The 22,154-nt window shown below is 45.5% G+C and overlaps 2 protein-coding genes and 1 pseudogene across 2 annotated transcripts; 1 reads left to right on the forward strand and 2 right to left on the reverse strand.

The window, feature by feature from the left end:
• Positions 1–700: 700 nt before the first annotated feature.
• On the reverse strand, positions 701–5,289 carry aspdh (aspartate dehydrogenase domain containing). Its single transcript, XM_056287314.1, has 8 exons — positions 5,246–5,289; positions 4,935–5,039; positions 4,507–4,651; positions 4,258–4,342; positions 3,990–4,139; positions 2,015–2,238; positions 1,724–1,863; positions 701–933 (listed from the first exon to the last, which is right to left on the reverse strand). The coding sequence occupies exons 2-8, from the start codon at positions 4,987–4,989 to the stop codon at positions 896–898; spliced, it is 837 nt and encodes a 278-aa protein (XP_056143289.1). The 5' UTR covers positions 4,990–5,039; positions 5,246–5,289; the 3' UTR covers positions 701–895.
• A 2,340-nt stretch (positions 5,290–7,629) lies between these two features.
• On the forward strand, positions 7,630–8,954 carry LOC130119209 (tubulin beta-1 chain-like; annotated as a pseudogene).
• A 2,452-nt stretch (positions 8,955–11,406) lies between these two features.
• On the reverse strand, positions 11,407–21,631 carry hspbp1 (HSPA (heat shock 70kDa) binding protein, cytoplasmic cochaperone 1). Its single transcript, XM_056287313.1, has 8 exons — positions 21,332–21,631; positions 20,068–20,189; positions 19,650–19,866; positions 17,794–18,018; positions 17,021–17,176; positions 16,317–16,413; positions 15,296–15,407; positions 11,407–13,462 (listed from the first exon to the last, which is right to left on the reverse strand). The coding sequence occupies exons 2-8, from the start codon at positions 20,185–20,187 to the stop codon at positions 13,385–13,387; spliced, it is 1,005 nt and encodes a 334-aa protein (XP_056143288.1). The 5' UTR covers positions 20,188–20,189; positions 21,332–21,631; the 3' UTR covers positions 11,407–13,384.
• Positions 21,632–22,154: the final 523 nt, after the last annotated feature.

The following is a 22,154-nucleotide window of genomic DNA, read 5'->3' on the forward strand; positions in this document are numbered from 1 at the left end:
CCCCCTTGTCACGTGTGGTCTTTACTGTAAAACGTCCCGGAAGGGAAGTGAAGTGCAGAGCACGCATATTAACGCGTCGCCTCGGGAGCGCGGTACTGCGAGTGCTCGTAGTTTTCGCAGCGTTGCATGCGTGACTTTTTTGCTTTTTGTCAGTTTTGTTCCTTGCGCCTTATTGCATCAGAGCCTTTTGAGTGACAGTCGCCGGTCAGCAACCTCGCGCCACACTCCAGCTTCACGCGTGCGCTTGTTTTGTAAATGGCGTTATCGGGGTTTGCCTGTTTCTCGAGTATTTATTTGTGCAGAATTGTGGAGACGGGTCGCTTTGCGAAAGATCGGGGGGAGGGGAGCGAGTCGGCCATCCTCGGGCGGGGAACCGTGTTTTTAGATGAGGGACACCCGAGAGAAACGGATTGAAAGGGAGCTGCTGCAAGTTGAACGGGTTGTTTGGCGCCGGGGAAGGGAATGATGATTTTATCAAGAGCAAGCACACCTCCTGGGTGCGTCTGTCATTTGTTATAATATTGCATTAGATTAAATTACAATATATTAAATTACAATAAAGTCTATATATGTATGTTTGTGCGTATATATAATATATATATATACACCCACGCATACGTTTGTGTGTTTTATAAATGATAACGGACTCTTCATTTTTGTTTCGATGTGGTTTATTGCAACCAGATGTCAAGGGTTTGTGGGTATTCGATGATATATATATATATATATATATATATATATATATATCCATGAAAGGCAACATATTAACACAGACTGAGAAATGGTTGACTTGCATCATCTGTCACCTTGCACCAGACTCTTTGCTCCAGCGGAAACTTGTTGGACCACTTCCCGTAACTTCAACATGGGTTCTTCCTCCAAGTCCACAGCACCTTCAGCACAAGTAAACTCGGCCACCGTGCCCTTTGCAAACTGAAAGTACAGAATACAAAGGTTAACAAGAAAAACGACTTCATGTTGTCAGTATATAAGTATGCGTGCATGCACCAAAAGTCCCCCCCCCCCACCCATTATCCAAGCCGCTTATCCTGCGCTCAGGGTCATGGGGATGCTGGAGCCTATCCCAGCGGTCATTGGGCGGCAGGCGGGGAGACACCCTGGACAGGCCGCCAGTCCATCTCACACACACACACACACACACACCCCTAGGGACAATTTAGTATGGCCGACTCACCTGACCTACATGTCTTTGAACTGTGGGAGGAAACCGGAGCACCCGGAGGAAACCCACACAGACACGGGGAGAACATGCAAACTCCACTCAGAGGACGACCCGGGATGACCCCCAAGATTGGACTACCCCGGGGCTCGAACCCGGGACCTTCTTGCTGTGAGGCGACCGCGCTAACCACTGCGCCACTGCACCAAAAGTCCATATCTATTGATTCATGACTGTGCTCACAAACTAGTCTTGATACCATCCACAACTTTGCAATGTTGGCTTGTTGGCCTGCTGTGAGTCGCGAATGGTTCACAGTTACTATTGACAACCCCAGCTGTGAGCGGTTATGTCATTCACTCCGCCTCATTTAAAAACATTCTTCCGAATCATTTCAACTGCTTCCGATGAGAATTTTCCAGCCCAGCTCATGGCTAAATTTAACTTTTCCTGAACTCACTTGGAGGTTTGTGTTGTAAACGTTCAATAACGTGCCACATGGCACCAAGAGAATTAGGCCTTTGGACGCAATGCAGGACCTACCTAGTAAACTGCTCCAGAAGGAGTTGTAAGTGGCACTTCCTGTTACAGCGCCAAGTTGGGCAGGGTTCCTCCTCACCGTTCGCACCGAAAACCCATTAACCCCCGTCACCTCCACCTCCACCACGTGGTAGTCCCTTAACCTGATGGAAGGAGAAAGGAGAGAGGAGCTGAAGGAGGGGGTGGATTGGATCGGATGGTTAACCGATGGAGTTTCTCGTTATCAAGACAAATTACGTTTCTGCCCCCCCCCCCAAATCAATGTGCATTATTTAGGTGTTTGTTGATACTAACGCCGTATCGGACACAATCTCTCCTCGAACCCCGCTGAAGCCGAGCGTCCCTGCCGCCATTGCTGCTGCAGCCATGGTGTTGACATTGTTAGGGGCGAGGGGGCACAAGTCGGCCACCGAGCCGCTGAATAAAACGCGCCTCCCCTCTCCTTCCGTCCAGTCAGACAGCGTATCTCCCGTCAGCCGGAAACAGGAGGGATGCTTTGACATCCTTACGAATACAGCCTGAGAAGTGGACGGGAGAAGGAACGGAGTCAAATCGAATCACAGGCGGATGACCAGAGAAAGTCCCAAGGCTATATTGTCCACCATGGATCTCATTTAGGCACCTTTGACTTGTGTGAATACTGGTCTAGGATTACAGACACATTCTCATTACCACAGCATGCGTTCACTCTATGAAACAAAATCAACCCAATGTTCCTGCTAGAACAATCCGAGTAAGTGATGCATAATGTCCTCAATTCTCTGGCTCATCTTCAGAAACATGAACAAGTTGATGGGCTCCTCTAAATCACACAAATGTCAACATATTTTCCACCCAACCTGGAGCTTGCAAGGCAGATGGCAACTCAACGTCTTGCTCATGGATACCTCAACTGGCAGCGACAGTGGCTCGGAGGTAGAGAAGGTCTTCTGGTAGCTGGAGGGTTGCCGCTTCAATCCTCGGCTCCTCCTTGCAAAAATGTCAAAGGTGTAGGGCGTCCAGGTGGTGTAATGGTCTATTCCGTTGCCTACCAACATGGGGATCGCCAGTTTGAATCCCCGTGTTGCCTCCAGCTTGGTCGGGCGTCCCTACAGACACAATTGGCCGTGTCTGCGGGTGGGAAGCCGGATGTGGGTATGTGTCCTGGTCGCTGCACCAGCACCTCCTCTGGTCGGTCGGTCGGGCCACCTGTTCAGGGGGGAGGTGGATCTTGGGGGAATAACGTGATCCTCCCACGTGCTACGCCCCCCTGGCGAAACTCCTCACTGTCACGTGAAAAGAAATGGCTGGCAACTCCACATGTATCAGAGGAGGCATGTGGTAGTCTGCAGCCCTCCCCAGATCAGCAGAGGGGGTGGAGCAGCAACCGGGACGGCTCAGAAGAGTTGGGTAATTGGCCAGGCACAATTGCGGAGAAAAATTCCAGATAGCAAAATTGCTGTGGCCCGGACCCGTCCCACACCCGACACTTCATCCGGCCCACATACCGCGTGGAATGATGGGACCTGGGCGGTCCGCTCCTGTTTGCCAGATCTGGGCCAGAACCAAGCCATGGCAATACCGCATGTGCCACATATTTGCCAAAGGTGGCCCATATTTGTTTTGTGATATTTGGGTCATATTCACCATTTACCACACGGGCCACTTCAGGGTCACATCCAGAGCACCGCATCTTTGCCAAAAAAGGCCCACATTTGATTTGTCATATTTGGACCATATTTGCTGTTATACATGTGGGCCACTTCAGGCTCACATCCATTTTGTCAGGGCCAGAAGAAGGCCGCCAGTGCCGCATCGCTGCCTGAAGTGGCCCACATCCGGATGCTATCTGGGATGGGGGGGGGGATGTCGAGGTGTCCTTGAGCAAGACACCTAACTCCTAACTGCTCCCGAAGAGCTGGTTGTTACCTTGCATGATTGACACCATCGTGGGTGTGGGTGTGGGTGTGGGTGGGTGAATGTGAGGCATTCATTGCTTGTAAAGCGCTTTGAGTGGCTGTTGCGGCCGGGAAAAAGGCGTTATAGTATAAATGTAATCCATTTCACCAAGGGGATGCTCTCACACAGAGAGAGTGAATCCATGTTTTCAAGAATGACACACCCGGGTGTCTCACAGTGGATCAGTCTTGATGTTAGAAACATTCTGGGTTGGCACTAAATGAGGCAGAAAAGTAAGTACCCTGGGATCCAAGAGAGCCATGTGGTCAAGACTTATTGCCTCGACTACTCCGTATCAACGCCACCCTCGACAACCAGCACTTTGTGTTACCTTCAAGGCTCCGCTGTCGCTCAACCTCTGGATGTCCTGGCCTCCCCACAGGGCTCCACTGGGAACATAAAGCGTCCTGCCGTGCCGCTCGGCAGCCTGGCGCAGTTTGTGGTTGAGCTCGGGGTCGGAAAGGGCGGAGGGAGAACCTACCTGCCGGGAGAAGGCGAAGACAAAACGGGATGGGTTAGGAAGACGGCGGTGGGAAATAACGCGTTTACATTTAAGTCAACGCAACTAAAATGGTGACGTAGTTGAAGGAAGAGCTCACCAAGAAATGAGCCTGAGAAAGGAAATGGGACCCAAAGTCCTTCGCTATCTTAGGATGGCACACCTCCACGATCACATCACACCGCCTGTAAAGCAAGACCTGGTTTCACTACACTTGAGGGGAAGAAACGGGTCACACGGGGTATTCCAGAACTTGCATGTGGTGTCCATGTCCATCACGGTATCTAGTTCGTAACACATGTTGCTACCAGTGTGTGTGTGTGTGTGTGTGTGTGTGTGTGTCTTGAACCTGTCTGCAAATGCTGATAAGTCATCGAGTATCAGCTCGGCAGGAACTGAACCTTTGAGCTTGTCAGAATTTCTGTTCCAAACAAAAGCAAGAGTCAGACCGAGTCCAGCTCCCTCCTTCAGGATCCTCTCAACTAGGTACTGCCCTGCGACATTTGCATGCACACAAACACACACACAGACACACACACCCCAACAGAGTCACCCTCTACCAGGGCGAGGTTTGGATAGATCCTCACACAGTAGTTCAGCACGGGATGGTGATTGAAGCTGATGATGCTGCAATTTGGATTTGGTGGACAACGGGTTAATTAATCTACAAAACAGAGGTACCACGACGTGTGGTGGGCAGTGCATGTGTGTGTGTGTGAGAGAGAGAGAGCGAGAGTGTGTGTGTGTGTGTGTGTGTGTGGGGGGGGGGTTGCAGACCTAAATGCCCATATCCCACAACTCCAATCCTTTGGGCAGGGGAGCTGGTTGCCATGTCCCGTCCTGTGCAGAGAAAGCCAACAAGAGTAACCAACCTGGCAGTACCTGCAACTCACACAAACACACACATTTTGCTATTTAATGCCAGCCGGTCGCACTACCCACCACATTCTCTGGCCTTACATTACATTCAAGCGTGTAATAAAAGGTGGCTGTGCTGCTACCTTTGCTCTTACTCCCTATCTGATGGTCTGTCATCGCTCTCTGATCCACACAGCCCTCTATTTTACTCCATTTATGGCTCCACTTACCAAATATTTCCGCAACCCTGCAGAGATATGTCTCCTTTCCCAACTCCCGGCAGGCCTACTGACCCCTACTCAAAGGGCTGTGGGCGTGCTGGGTGCAAAGTTTGACTCGGGAGTGGGCTGGGTTAATAATTGTTCCCTGAATCTGTGCAGCAACAAGAAGTCCGGCTTGTCTCGTGTGTTCACCTTTAATCCGTATGCGGAGAAAATATCTTTTAAATAAACGCTCATAAAAATATCCCTGTGCCTTAAAGGGCATCCATGTATTCAGTTACTCACGTATGTTGATCAGACACAACTGCATTCTCATCGTGCTTGCACAATGGCAATAAAGCTCTTGAATCATGAATATTTGTTATGCAACATGGACATCTAGCCTGGAGAACATGATAAATGTCTCAGTCCGAGCTGAGCCTTGAACCATAACTGGATTTTCTACGACATGTTGAGCAAACAGCGAAACGGGCGGCTGGTCTGTCTCTCTCTATATCTATCTATCTATATAGATATAGATATAGATAGATAGATATATAAAAAATTTTGCATTGAATAAATACACCTGATCAAGGAGAATATCAAGTTTGTATTAAATCATTTCCTGCTCTATGACAGCAAAGGACTATGTTCGTTATTTTCATAGAAATTCCTTTTCTCAGTGGGATTAATTGTTTGGTTGCTGGTACGACACGGCAAAACAGAAAATGGTATCGTCCTGCAACCCCTCCAACAGCAGCACACACACACACAGACAAAGAGAGTAGTTACTTTGAATGCCAGAGGAGACCGTTATTATATGGCAGTAAATGACGTGACTAATAATCCAAATATGCCTCACACTTATGGAGAAAAAAATAACACTGTGCAGTGTGTAGCCTTCGGGTTTTGGACTCGAGTCATACAGTTAAACCTGGTGGGGGCTCTTTACAGCAGGAGTATGGCTGGGATCCAGCACGGCTGTCGTATATACGCATGATTTCTACCTTGTTTAACTTTGTCCTCTATGTGATGATGTCACCCAACGTTTCCAACTGGCGGGGTCAAAGGTCACCCGCTCGTACACGAAAACTCATAACATAACAAGAAACGCATTATTACCAAAGCCATCTGACCGATGGCCTGTTTCAAAGATCAGTCCAAAGTTCATCGCTACTGAACACTGACGGACTGCGAGACCCGTCGCAGACAAGACGGAGAGGATTGTACAGTTTGTTGACCAAGTGATTAACGAGGGGGCTTAAACGGAGGAGGGGGGAAATTCAAGACCAAGCTCGGTCAGTTGGTGTCCACATCAGTTCTGACTTCGAGGAGATGGACATCCTTGAGACGGACGCCTTTTACAGGAGACAGAGGAGAAACACGGTAGCTAATGCCACTTTCACTTTTCCTCACATACGATTGTTAAAAGATTCAGCGGTGGTACAACCATTAAGAGTCCCGTTGCTGCCTTGATGGAACTGCCTGTGATGCTTAAATCAATATGCATTCGCACAGTCAAGTTGGGAATTTTCTGTTATGCCACAGACTACGATGTCAAACACTAATCTTCCCATCTCCTCCTGTCTCCTCCTCACTCCCCTCTCTATCAGTCCTGTGCCCTTCTCCTCTCTCTTGTGCCTTTCTTTTTGGCCGCAGGTGCCTTCTTCTACTCATGGAGTCTTGATGCCTCCCCCTCCATCATGAACGCAGCTGTCAAGGCAGCTCCTATACTCCTACTGGCTGGAGTCGTGCTGGGCTGGAATGGATCTCAGAGTTTGCTGGGTGTGGCAGGCGGACTAGTGTTCTCCGCTGTTGGTGACTACTGCCTGGTTTGGCCAGAGCTCTTCCTCCCCGGTACGAGAGCCTTGTACATCTCCATGTGTGTATGTGCATGTTAAGTGTGTTCTTGTACTTCTATCTTTGTATGGACCAATTTGAGTTTTCAACTATCGGGATAATAATAATAGTAATGATAATAATAATAATAATAATAATAATAATAATAATAATAACTTAATTTATATATCACTTTCCTAAAACAATGTTACAAAGTGCTTCACAAAAAAAATAAAGCCAGACAAGGCAAAAATAAGAGTAGGACCAAATAGGTAAGAATAAAAATAAAAACAGTATAAATAAAAACAAATATCAAACATTTGTAAAAGCTTTCATAAAAAGAAAAGTTTTGAGGAAAAGAACCTGAGGCCAGAGAATTATTAAGAATTTGCAGAATAATGGGGCTAATAGTTGAAAATACCTCCTTGAGCAGCTTAGTGGGAATGATGTCTAGGATGCAGGAGGAGGGATTCATATTGGAGACTGTACGCTCTAACACTAAAATTGTAATTGGTTGAACCTGACACAAAAAGACAGTGAAACTGGTGTATATCTGAGACAGTCTACCTCCTGACAAAATGAGGGAAATTGTTCATATTCAAGTTGGCCAGTGCGAAACTCAGATTGGAGCCAAGTTTTGGGAGATGATTAGTGACGAACATGGCAATGACCCAACTGGCACATCCCATGGTGACAGTAACCTGCAGCTGGACAGGATAAATGACCACTACAATGAAGCTTCAGGTTGCAAATATGTTCCCCGAGCTGCGCTTGTGGACCTGGAGCCGGGCACCATGGACTGTGAGATCTGGGCCCTTCGGCCAGGTCTTCAGAATAGACATCTTTGATTTTGGCTAAAGCGGTGCTGGAAACCACTAGGCCAAGGGTCATTACACAGAGGGAGCAGAGCTCGTGGACTCACTCCTTGATGTGGTGAGGAAGGAACCCGTGAGCTGCGACTGCCTCCAAGGCTTCCAGCTTACACACTCTCTTGGTGGTGGTACTGGCTCTGGTTTGGGCACCCTGCTCATCAGTAAAATCCATGAGTACCCTGACCGCATCATGAACACCTTTAGTGTGGTTCCTTCTCCCAACGTATCAGACACGGTGGTTGAGCCCTACAATGCCAATGTGTCAGTCACCCAGCTTGTAGAGAACACAGACGAAACGTACTGCATCGACAGTGAGGCCCTGTACCGACATCTGCTTTCACACACTGAAACTCACAATGCCATCTTACGGAGACCTCAATCACCATGAGTGGCTTCACCACCTGCCTCAGGTTTCCCAGACAGCTGAACGCCAACCTGCACAAGCTGGCCATCAACATGGTGCCATTCCCCCATCTGCACTTCTTTAGGTCAGGCTTTGCCCCCCTTACCAGCCGAGGCAGCCAGCAGTACAGATCCCTCACAGTGCCAGAGCTCACCCAGCAGATGTTCCGATGCCGAGAACATGACGGCTGCCTGCGACCCCCATCATAGCTGCTACCTAACTGTGGCCGCCATCTTCCGTGGGCACATGTTCATGAAGGGGGTGGATGAGTAGATGTTAAATGTGCAGAATAAGAACAGCAGCTACTTCGTGGCATGTATCCCCAACAATGTCAAGACTGCAGTCTGTGACATTCCTCCCCGTGGTCTCAAGATGGCTGCCCCCCCTCATCGGCAACAGCACAGCCATCCAGGAGCTGTTCAGGCGCATCTCTGAGCAGTTCATTGCCGCGTTCAGGTGCAAGGCTTTCCTCCACTGGTACACAGGTGAGGGTATGGATGAGATGGCGTTCACGGAGGCAGAAAGCAACATGAATGATCTGGTGTCTGAGTACCAGCAGTATCAGGATGCCACAGCAGAGGAGGAGGGAGAGTTTAAGGAGGAGTTGGCCTACATGTCAATATAATTGCCGTTTTCAAGCAGTATAATTATCTGACGTGTCTTTCCAGTGTTGTATTCCTACCTTAGTCTGTTGTGCTGTACAGTCTCAAACACATGCCAGTAAACACGCTTTTTTTTCGTAATTGGCTGAACCTGAGTGAAAGAGGGGAGAAGGTAATGGCCAATATGGGCAGGGCTGGTCGGGCTGGACGGCCAACCCCGCCTTCCCGCAGGCTGCAGCCGGTGGAGTATCTGGTTATCCAGGCTCGACGCTCTTCTGAGCTTGCACTACCGAACCCACACTTACCTGGTGGAGTCAACTGCTGCTGGCTGGCTCGTTTCTCTCGTTTAGCGACTCTTCGCCCCGGAAGGACGTGCAGGGGGGCGGGGTTTTCTCTCTCCAACAATTATGGAGGCGCATCTATCGCCCCCTCCCCCCCTCGTGTAACTTCAAATAACTTTTCCCAGCTTCATTCTGACGCCATGTCACGTTATCCTCAGTAATAACGGCGCGGAGACTAACACGTTCACTTCCCAACAAAACCGCGCACTTCCGGATAACCTTTGACCTTGTAGCTAATTGGCTACCGCGCTCAACCGTGGTTCACCCGTTATACAACGTGGGACTGTTCCAATATTTATTTTCGGTTCTTTTAAAAAAAAAATTTTTTTTTTACATTTCACGTTTTACAGGCCTTGTTGCGTTTGTTAGACTAGCGCCACGTGTTTTCCGTTTTGTCTTTCAGGTAACGTTTTCACTTTTTCGATTTTGCCATTCAAGTTCGAGACGCTGGCCAGCTGGCTGGCGGGTCCGACCCTTTAGTCGAGCGGTTAGCGATGCCTCCTGCAGTGCGGGCGATGCGGGTTCGCTTCCCGGCCGCGGCACTTCCTGTGGTTGCGTTGTTCCCCCCGAATTCGCTACAGTACTATAGTCGTTAAAATATTAATTTATGTGTCAGTCGTTTCCTAACAGACATACGAACATATGCAATGCACTACTATCTCAGCTGGGTACTTATCTTGACAGAATACAGAGTTTGAAACCCGGCGGTCATTTTGACCGCCAGCGGTCGTTTTAGGCGGGAGTGGAATCCCGGAGAGCTCACATTCAAGAGGCCAAAACTGTCTGGTGTCGAAGCAGAGTTAAAACCAATGGGTGTACAACCAAATAGGACGCAACTTGCAGGTATTGTTGCGTCTACTGTTGGATACGTCGTGTGGATGAGAGGCACGGTGCCTAATAATAGTCTGTGTAAACTACTAATAAGAAACGTTAGCCCCCTAGCTAACGGGTCGGACCCTTTAGCCGAGCGGCTAGTGATGTCGCCTTGTGGTGCAGAACACCCCTTATCGAATCCCGCACCGGGCAAGAAAATAACGGGTCACATCTGTATGGGGAAAACTCCCGGAGAGAGGGTCGACAGAGGAGGTCAGCGGAGGGAGTCAGCGGGCGGAAGAGTGCTGTCCACCACAGGCGGAAGCGGAGGTTCCGGGAGGGAGGGAAGTGTGAGACGTACCCAGTCACGTGGAGAGGAATGTACTGCGTGGTCATTTTTGCAAAGTGAGGACATTTTAGCCGGTCCTCAGTTCTTTAAAGGGTCTATTTTAGGGTCAGCACTTGGGTTTAGGGTTAGGATTAGGCTAAAGTTAGGCTGAGGCTGACGGTTTGGTATGTAGTTCTGATGGTTAAACGTAGGGGTTAAGGGCAAGGGAATGAATACAATGAGGGGTCCTCACAAAGATAGAAGTACAAGAATGTGTGTGTGTGTGTGAGTGAGTGAGAGAGAGATGCAACTTGTCTGTCCAAGTTGCAAATCAAGCTGCATGGGGGTATTTCTGCGCACGACTAGAATCACCATTGAAATACACACTTAACTCAACAGTATTTAAACTGCATGCTTATAGCATTGCACCTTTATTAGGCAATACGCATTTCACTTTGGAAGACATTTTCAGAGCATCCTTGGTGTTTGAGAGTTGCATTTTAAATGTGTTTTTAACGGTTTCAGGAATGGCTGCCTTTGCTGTGGCTCATTTGCTGTACTCCTCCACCTTCCTCACCACTCGCTACGTGACGTATTCTTCCTCCTCCCAGCTCCGAATTCTCTACCTAATCCTGTTTGCGGTGGGAGGAGGTTTTTACATCTACCTATATCCCCACCTACAGAGAGCTCCCGATTCAACTATACTGACTCCAGCGGTGGGGGTGTACGTTGTATTAATAACTCTAATGGCGAGCTTAGCCATTCGAACCCGCCAAGCAGCAACCATATTAGGGAGCTTGTCCTTCGTGGTATCTGATGTGATGCTGGCTCTACAGGTTTTCAAGGTTGTGACGCCGATGGACAATGGAAACAATATTGTCATGGTTTCCTATTATTTGGCACAGCTACTAATCGCCGTCGGTGATGTCTGTGCAGTAGAGAGCAAGCATGACTTTGGAAAGTGGAAGAAGCCCTAGTCAGTGCCCTGTGGCACTACTCAGAGGTCAGGAGCATCGTCCTCACTTCTTTCATTGGTTAAGTCCCAAACCTTCATTTTAAAAATGTGTCCTGGCTCTTTGTATATGAACATGTCAAATGAAGAGAAAGAGGAGGCCTTAGTAGACTATGGGACTAACAACCAGCAGAACATTATCCATTCATGGACTCTCCAGCAGCTGACAGCTACCAGGAGCTTACCAAGATTAATGACCATGAGTGGAAGATGTGAAACTAAAGTACCTTGCGAGAAAACACAGCTTACTTGTCTAACAATTTCAATCATAAGGTCTCAAATGGTATAGTGGCTGTTATAGAATTCACTGAGAAATTCATAGAAACATTTAATCATTATATTTTTGAAACTATTAACTATATGTTGAAACAAAACTGGTGACTGCTTATCAAAATGAAATTTGGATTATGTTTTCTGTTCTGAAATTTCTGCCACAGGGTTTTAATTCCAAATGTTACATTTGATCAGAAAATAAGATTTTGTTATGGATTATATGTACATGGTATGAAGGATATTATTGGAAAACTGGCCAACTTGCAACTAAAGAAGGTTCAGGAGACCTGGATGTCTTACGCAGGAACATTTATTGAAGCTCGATCAAGGAGAACAGATCAGCAGTACAAGTGTAGACACTGTGTAATGTCACCCAATTCTGAAGGTTACTACATGACAGGGGGCGGCATGGTGGCACAGTGGTTAGCGCTGTTGCCTCACAGTAAGAAGGTCCTGGGTTCAAACCCCAGGGTTGTCCAACCTTGGAGGTCATCCCAGGTCGTCCTCTGTGTGGAGTTTGCATGTTCTCCCCATGTCTGCGTGGGTTTCCTCCGGGGGCTCCGGTTTCCTCACACAGTTCAGACATGTAGGTCAGGTGAATCGGCCATACTAAATTGTCCCTAGGTGTAAATGTATCTGCCCTGAGATGGACTGGCGGCCTGTCCGGGGTGTTTCCCCACCTTCCGCCCAATGACTGCTGGGATAGGCTCCAGCATCCTGCGACCCTAATTAGGATAAGCAGTTTGGAAAATGGATGGACTAGTGACAGGGAATATTTAAACCCTTCCGTAGACGCACGGTTAACTGACATTAACAAGTCACGTTCTCTGCATTCTGGTCACCTGCAATACATATCTAAGAGGGGTCAGCCTGGCCATCCCTGGCCGTCTGGAACAGAGCATCACTTCCTCTGCAACCTTGGTCTCCATAGGAGACAGCCCAGTCTTATTAAGACCGCCGCCTTGCCCAGTCAACACAAGCAGACAGAGATACGAACCGCTCAGACAGGCCTCGACCCACTGCTCCCAGGTTACAAGTTCCCGGGGACACTGTGTCATATTACCTTTAAGACTAGAGGGGAAAATTCCACCACACGTGGTTCCGCACTACCTACCACTTCTGAGCGGCCATAATTTAAAAAAGGCCATTTGTTTTATTCATAATAAATATGGTAGAAAAAAAAATCAAAAAAATCAATTGAGGTCTGTCATTCTGGAGTGTTAAAATGATAAGTGAAATGAAATCATTGGTTTGTTTTTTAATTCAATTGTTTGAGCAGCTGTAACCATAAAGCATTTACGAATGGACCATACATGCAAGGCTGATGAAGTCATTAACTACCTTGGGACGTAAACATTGTCCACCTTAAAAATGAATAAAAATGCAAACAGTTATGTTGCAAATTGGGATGGAGTATTACATGCGTGTTTTTCTGTGAGGAAGAGCTCAAGACATTGGACAGGAAATCCACATTGTAAGAACTAAACTGGGCACAGCCCATACCCAAAGGTCGGTGATTTTCACGGTTTTTAAGCCAGACCCTGACGGCTACTTCCGGGCTCCAGTAACACTTTGAAGGATGGCAACTTTTTCTCCTCAGAAACTAAGTTGCTTAAAATCCACAATCCATCTCCTTAAAATCCTTGCTCAGTCTTGTTATAGCAGCTGGAGTGGAGTACTGTTAGTTCAGCGATCCATTCCGTTTTCCTCGGGCTGTCCATGGAAACACATGGCCCTCAGACGCACACAGAACTCCAGCTCCTCCTGTAGGAAACAATATTGTAACATTAACACTCAAGTTTATACCACTTAATTTTCTTGTCAAAAGTGCCTTTGACAAGCAGACTTACACATTATGCTGCACAAAAGGTCCATTACTGCCAATTTACTTTTTGCATTCAGATTTAATACATTCTTGCATAATCAAATATTTGCAAAACCAAACTGGGGTTTAATAAATGTCTTTCATAACTAGTTATGAAAAGGATTTCCAGCTCCAGTCAGTCATAGAATTAGAAACATTTTTTCATGCAAATAAATTGGTAATGTACTATAACTAGGTAGTTCAAATGGTGTTACCATGAGTCTTTTTTCATTTTAAACAAAAACCTCAAGTGTTTAATGTGCTGAGAGGACCGACAGCAATGCTTAAAATGTTCTTTGCTGCCTATTGTCTGTCTGACAATAGGCCTCTAAGTGCTGGGTTTTTTTTTTTAATACAAACTACATTGTAACATTTAGCCTCTTAACAGTTAATTATTATCCAATTATTGTCATATTATTAGCCAAACCGCTAATTACAATTTGGGTCACTTTTTTTGGGGGGGGGGTGTGGGATACTGCGATTTAGACTGAGGAGGTTACAGATGAGTCTATGAACCTTTAATTAAAGGGCTGTGTAACTGCAAACTGAGTGCTGACCCCTGCTGTTCGAAGATATTAATAGCAACTACAACTCAAAATGGACAAAACCATCCATCCATCCATTATCCAAGCCGCTTATCCGAATCCGGGTCGCGAGATGCTGGAGCCTATCCCAGCAGTCATTGGGTGGCAGGTGGGGAGACACCCTGGACAGGCCGCCAGGCCATCACAGGGCCGACACATTCATAACTAGGGACAATTTAGTACGGCCAATTCACCTGACTTACACGTCTTTGGACTGTGGGAGGAAACAGGAGCACCTGGAGGAAACCCACGCAGACACGGGGAGAACATGCTAACTCCACACAGAGGACGACCCGGGACGACCCCCAAGGTTGGACAACCCCGGGGTTCGAACCCAGGACCTTCTTGCTGTGAGGCGACCGTGTTAACCACTGCGCCAGAAAACAAAAACCATTCAGATAGAAAAGTTGTCAACATCTGCCGTTTTTTGAATGCACTCAATAGATATCAGGTAACCGCGCTCACTGTTTTGTTCACTCAGGACTGCACACACAAGCTAAGTCTTTTCGGGACGGCGTGTCATGGGTCTTTAAAAAAAAAAAAAAGTAAAAATGTTAGACACAAAATCTTTAACGTGCAAAGGTCAACATACAGAAGGGCCTTCTTTTAAATCGCTTGTATACACACTACTCTGTCTCTTTATTTGATGATTATCACTTAACTTGCACTCTTCATGTGTGGTGTCAACATTTCCTAGATCAGACAGGCCACCTTTCTTTACAACTACAGTATCTCAGATCTTAAAATGTAGATGACGTCAATATCATTACACTGACTTCACCTTTAAATGAACGCCATTTATACTCGGCAGGTTAACTGACTTGTTCCAAGCCAAAGTCCCTTCAACAGAGTACTGATGTCAAACTCAGCCTTTGTTCCTGATGAATGCTGTTTTTATTTCAGAAATAACATAAAATAAAAAATAAGAACAAAATGACCACCATTTGTCAACTTAAAGCTTAGTGGTTATTCTTCAATAAGCCCTGTGGTGGCCTGGCGGCCTGTCCAGGGTGTCTCGCCACCTGCCACCCACTGACTGCTGGGATAGGCTCCAGCATCCCCGCGACCGTGAGAGCAGGATAAGCGGTTTGGATAATGGATGGATGGAAGCTTGCATTTAGCAACAGGGTGAATGAGGTGTAGAGGTACCTGACACTCATCTCTTCCATGAAGATCTTTAATTCGCTGTTTGATTAGTTCCTCCAGGCCCAGAGTTGGACTCGCGCAGTCTTTAAGCCCCTGTGGGCAATCTTCTACCATACTAGGAAAAACAGAAGGAGAAGAGGAAGATTGTAATAACGTGCTATATGGGCTCATATCAATTTGCATGTGTGTTTGTGTGTTGGCAAGCTATACAAAGAGAGGAAGAGAGAGTCAGACAGAAAGACAGAAGACGACAGAAGGTACACTCAAATCTGACCAAATTCCCTATCTTTCCTCAAATGTGAGAGGAACAGAAGTTTGGGAGAAGTACAAAGACACACACACACACACACACACACACACACACACACACACACACACACACACACACACAACAAAACAGAAAGGCCCTTTTCAATTCCAATATGGGACACTTTCAAATGTGGTTACAGATCACATACTTATCAAATACGTGGTCATGTGACCCAAACCGGCATTGCAAAGTTATAATTCCAGTACAGTTTATATCACCCTTCATGATACGGAACAGTGAGACGGATTGGCTGGAATCGACACTACAGCTTGTCTTTTACTGACCAATCACTGCATTGCCTTAACAAACTGTGGTGCAGTAAGATTTGCGAAAACGTCTGTGACACACTCAGGGTACTAGCGGGGATGTGGTTGTGGTAGTAGTTTGTTGTTGGATAGACTGATGCAGGTTAGTGCAAAGACAGCGACGTCACCGAATTCAGATCTATTTTGGGAATTACCCCTATTCAGGATAAACCTTGGGGCATGTATCACAGTCAACCAGTGTTTGAAAATAATTGCTTGTGGAAAGGCTGATCACAGACACAAAAACCCAGTTGTCTATTTGTGCATGTGACCGTTTTCATGATGGATAGATATTAGTCCCTTTCAAAAATAAACACGAACACTGAAACAAGAATAAAATAACAGATCTGAGGGGAAAAAAAACGGAGTGACCATTAAGGCCATAGAGATGAAGAGACAAGATTCTTACCAGCAAAGGGCGCCAAGCACGTGTTCATGGAACGAGGAGTGCGGCGTACGAAGGACAGATACTAGCTGTTGTGCCATGCCCATGGACAGAACTGTGCCTGAGGGAGATTAAAAGTATAGGACTATATAAGGACAGGTCCTAATAAATCAGCATTTTTTTTTAGACATCTGCACCAACCATCACAGTTACAGTATAAAAATACTACTAATAATAAGTAAACTTCACTGGTAGAGACTAAGACACAAGGTGGTATTGCAGTGAAAAATATCAGTATTTGCCAAAATGTCCACGGAAATTACTTGTTATAGGACATAACAGGTCTGTTATGTCCTATAATAAGATAACACAGATAGTTTCAATATTGTGCTCTCTTAAACTCATGTGTATCACATTAATTTTAGGGACTGAGTTTCAGGTTGAATTTTTGCAACAACTGCTGGAGCCTCTTTTTCATCTACATATATAGATGAAAAAGATGATTTATAATGATATATAATGCTATGCCTGCGTTTTCGTTCAGTGAACTAAAGTTATTATTTAATTATTATTATTACATTCAGTTTTGAGCAGTAATGAGAGAGTGTGTGGAGAAGCTGGTTACAGGATGTCAGAATTCAATTTGGAGCCTTCTTGACATGTAGCATGACTACTTTGATGTACTACTCTAACCCAAGTCGGTTTTCTACATAGGCATAGTCCCATACCTTTCTGCTCTGGGTATGCTGTGAGGAGGTTGAGCAGAAGGAACGCCGACTTGGTCCTAAGCTTCTCGTTGTCAGACTGCATGCCTCGCATCAGGACTGAGAAACCATCATGACCAAGAAATGCCCGAAGCCCTGCCTCTTGCTCCCGGACCAGACCTAAAGCAGGAGGATCCAATGACACTTTATCACTCATGAGTATCACTGGCTGCTGAACGTTATTCTGAATGTTTGGCAACTTTAAATGCCAGCCCGGTGTACACGATTCTTTCCACGAATCTCATTCTGTCAAGTATTGACTGAAACCATGCAGTGTAGTGTCCTGTTTGAACACACAGTTACAGAACGCTCATGGAGGTAAAATGATAGTTTGCATAGATTATCTTGCCCAACCCATGTCCTTACACATGCGTTGTCTAACTGCCAGTACCTCTGCATCAATTTAAGTCAGACACATGGCTATGAAAGTGATTTTATTTCTCAAAGGAGCCTGAAAACGTAGGAGAAATCGGATGGAACACATGGATCAGTTTTCCATACAATATTAATTTCCTTTGCTTTCAGCCACGTCTTTGATACAACCATGCAACAAAAAGGTAGGTGTCTGTGGGTTATATCTGTTCCAATACAACTCGTCCAAGCAAGGTGTTGGATGAGCATACAAGCATCAGCATCAGCAGATTCTTGGCATGGAAGCTGAAATGCGAGGTAAGCCTAACAGGTGGGGTTTTTATGGCCAGTGTCACAATATTTGGCCACAGTTCACATATACCTACATGAGACAGCGTAGAGGGCTTTTACTTTGACCGTCGGGTGCGGATCAGAATCTGTTAGCTGCAGCAGTTTTGGTAGCGCTCCCATGCTGAGCAAGTGGAACTGCACCTCCGGCATGTTCTGGGCACAGGAGGCGAGGAGCTGGGCAGCACGCCACCTCACCCCACTTTGGGGATGACACAAGCACTGCGAGACGCACAACTCCAGCCCACCCAGAACCATCAGATCTGTAGGTATATATATAAAAAAAAAAACACTTTATACATTACTCCACATTCCTGTCATATGTCATGCTATCAGGTAATTGGCAGTTCCTAGGAAAAGAAATTCTTTAAAGCTGCAATCAAATGTTCTTTTTGATAACTTTCCAACACGGGCCCATTTACGACAATAGCTAATGAAGGAATATCCAAATCATAAATGCTTTTTTTACTTGCTCATTTCAATGTTTATGTCGGGTAGGACATTTTCAGGGAAAATGGTACAGCGCAGTGTTACGCAATTTTTTCATTAGTAACCAACACTACTAATTAAACCACTGGTTCCTTTGAATTATTTTGTTATAGGAAAAATAACAACATTATACTATGACATACAACTGAGTGGCATGTTACCACAAGTTAACAAGGTATAAAGCACACTTTAGTCTATTTCCTTAGATTGCTCATGTTATGATTGTATGCGCTGAAATAATCCTGAATTTATTTGATAATAAAAAAATACAACATGCACACTTAATGGCATTATGATATTCAGAGCTCCTTTCTGAAAGAGCCTAAAAATCAGTATCAATGCTCTTTACTCATAACCAGTGGAATCTCTGGATCACAAAAATCAGCAAGCTAAATGCAGTTAATGCATGAATTCAATGAAAATAGCTGCTTCCACTTAAACATTATTTGTTTATGTAAAGCTTTTCTTAAAGGGTATATTCACAGATTTTCAATCTTATCTCTATCTATCTGCAGCAGGGATAGCACATGAAAAATTCTTGCAGTTGTTCCTGATTGTTTCTGCATCTCTGGGGTGGTCGTAAAACAGATTTTTTTCCCTGGCCGCCAAGTGACGTGTCGTGACATCAGCTGGCAGCTGGAAAAACTAACAGCCTAGCAGGGTTTCTAATACTCTAAACACACTGTTTAAAAAAAGAAAAAGAATCCACATCCTCGTTCGCTCAGCTAAGCTACGTTCCCAATTTTCTATATTTTATACGATGATACAGAGGCTTACACAATGCATTCTGGTACATGTGGGTGCTGCGGTAAAGACTGTGAGCAGAACAGCAATTTCTTCGTCAGTATAGTACACAGTGAGGACTTCATTGCATCAACAACAAACATTACTCTTCAGCACTGATTACACAGACACAAAACCATCGGTGAAATTTCCCTTTAATCTATGTTTGTATGCTCTGCTGTCTGAAAAAAAAAAAACAACACTACTGGTCTTTTCACAATACAATCTTACTTTAGTCAGTTATGATGTTACTACCATATGCTATAGTGTGGTTTTCTGGTGCTGTGCTGGTCACCATGGTAGTTTTCCAGCCTTGGGGCCAGGGGACCCTATATTGGTTCTCTGATATGGAAAGGAGGGTACCTGTGATTTCAGTTCGGTTTAGAGAATGAGAGTTTTTGAAATCTATTAAAAAAATATATATATTTATTGTGAAGTCTTGAGTTTCCATGCACATTAAATAAAATGTTGGAGGGGAGGCAAAGAACTGTGCAGTCTTGATGCAGGGTCTCCTGAGAAATAAGGCTCCCCTGGCTTAAGGGAAAGCACAGACAGCACTTTGGTGGGCATAGGCACACTCCAGCATGTAATCTTATTTACTTCTTCCTTTACTGTTACTAACCTCTAGCATTGTCCAGGTTCTCACACAAATCTGACAGCAGCTCCAGAGCTGATTCCCTCTCATCTTCATTCTCTTCATCTCCATCTTCCCCTCCCTCTCGCTCCTTCTCGCTCATTCCACCTTTCCGCAAGACAGCCAAGCATTGTTTCATTTGCTCCACTTCATCCATCTGCCCTTTACTTACTTCTGCAAGAGCTTCTCTCAACCATTCTTTCCTCTGAAACAAAGAGTGAGAGAGGTTTAATAATCGTGTCATCTGTGGATGAGGCAACAGTATGTAATACCAGTAATATTTCAGGTGATAAAGAACGGGTGTCTGAATAACACTAAAGATCTTGGTGGGAAAAACCGCCTTGATGACAGCCTGTAAATCTACAATGGTTTAATTACAGACTTAACACAAATAGCAGTCCATTACCTCCTCTGACATGGGCTCAACAGGAGCAGGTCCATCGGAAGCAGAGCCAGCCTCTACAGCCATCCGCAGAATCCCCTGAAGATTGTTGGGATGTCGTCTGTTTCCTCCACCTTCTGCCATATCTTTTGAGACCAATAAAAAAAATTGAGAGAAAAAAACCCAAATGCATTTTGAATGAGACCACCAAACACAATGTGCATTATACCTTGATCTTACATTATACTCTTATGTGTTAAAAATATGCCAGACACAAATGTAGCACCCAAGCAATCGTTTCTGGAGCGGTGTTATGCCGAGTTCTGCCTGCCCGCTGAGAATCGCATGCACCTCTGCCGAATAATGCATCCACACTGTAACTTTATTTCTGGAAATCTATGAATCAAAATGGTTTTACCAGCATATATTTTGGGCCGTTTTGGCTTGACAGTGTGAGTTTCATACATTTACTAATAACCTAAGCTGAAAGAATAAGGGATGCATTACTTGGCAGCAGCAGTCAGTTGCATGCACCCCTTAACGCTCGGTAATGACACTTCAAATCAAAGTTTGATAGGAATCAAACAGTTTTATCATCACTTTGTTTATTTGATCGACTTTGACATAGTGCATCTTGACACTCCACATTCAAAACCTCACTTTAGTGTAACTATCTGAAATCCTTTGTTTAAAACACACCGACAAAGCACACCGACGAGTTCGCCCTAAGAAATATTGATATTAATCAAGGAAGCCTTGACGTCAATCAAGGAAACCTGGTACATTTCAGATCAGCTGTATCAAGGAAACGCTACGACTGCTACTGGGTCTAACAAAACACTGACTACTCAAAACGTTCAAAAACCAGACTTCGGATCATTTATCGTCATTTGTGAACATGGAGATCACATCGTTTTTAAACGGTACTTTGCCTTAAAAATCGCGCTCCCGCGACGCGCATACGCTTCTCGCCAGGCAGGCCTTCCCGTTTCCAGTTTAAAGAGGCACTTATGCGATATTACGAGCAGTAACTACTAGTGCCATGAGTTCACTTTAGGGTTTTAATCGAGCCTCAAGCTGTGGCGTGGCAGGGATCACATCCCCAGTAACAGCGACTGAAAGGATTTACAGAAATATAGACGTTATGGAAAACTGTCTCTCGCTTCATACAACTTCTGAGAGCTGTCAGTGGGTATCCCAGCTAATGGCAGAGCAATCCAACGTTGACTAAATCGCTCAGCTAGCTAGCTAGCTATCATTTGTGTTAATCAGTTTCTTCGTCACTTACTTTTGAGGTGTCCTTGGACGACGCGCTAAACAAACCCGCTTTCCGTCTTCTCCGACTGAGTCCTCAACGAGCTAGCAACCTTACTTTATACGCAAAATCCCGAACATGCTAGAACCTTCCGGCTAACCGATCTCAAGGATGGCCAATGTGAGTGGCAAGCAGGCGGCCACGTTTTACCGTAATGCGCATATAAAAGCAGGAAGTGCAAAACAAGACGTGTTATTTTGGCGTGAATTATATAATAAATAAGGTTCCTGTCACGCGTATTCCCACATAATCTCAGAGTAGACCAAAATTACGTAAACTGAATGAAAAGTCTTCCAAGCGTTCCGTCCAAGAAGTGGGATGCGTTGCACTGCGAAATCTATATTTGTACCATTAAGGTACGCTCCTACTGACCGTCTCCTTGTGATGACGTAGCTTCACGTCTCCAGAGAGAACTGCTAGAAATTAAGAGGAGAATCTCGCAACTACTTCCGTCTTCTCAAGACCAGGTCGAGCGACAAACTAGATAAATATTGTTGTTTAACTTTATTTCTCTTTGCTGCGGAATCACTTTACAGTCTCCGAGTTTTGTCAAACTGTTGATCATAACAGTGACAACTCACGTCTATATTTTACGGGGAGACGTTTGTTTTGCAGTTCCAGAGGTGGGGGGGGGGAAACCCCGGTCCAGAAAGTAAAAACTCTAACCGTGTCTTCACTCCACCCATGTTCTAAATCGTCAGATTGCGCCGACTAGTTTCCCAAATCAGCGGGTTTAATACGTGGGTGGAGCAAAGACGCGGTTAGGATTTTTACTTTCTGGACAGGGTTTCCCCCC

Source organism: Lampris incognitus, chromosome 10, assembly GCF_029633865.1.
Source record: "Lampris incognitus isolate fLamInc1 chromosome 10, fLamInc1.hap2, whole genome shotgun sequence".
NCBI lineage: Eukaryota > Metazoa > Chordata > Actinopteri > Lampriformes > Lampridae > Lampris > Lampris incognitus.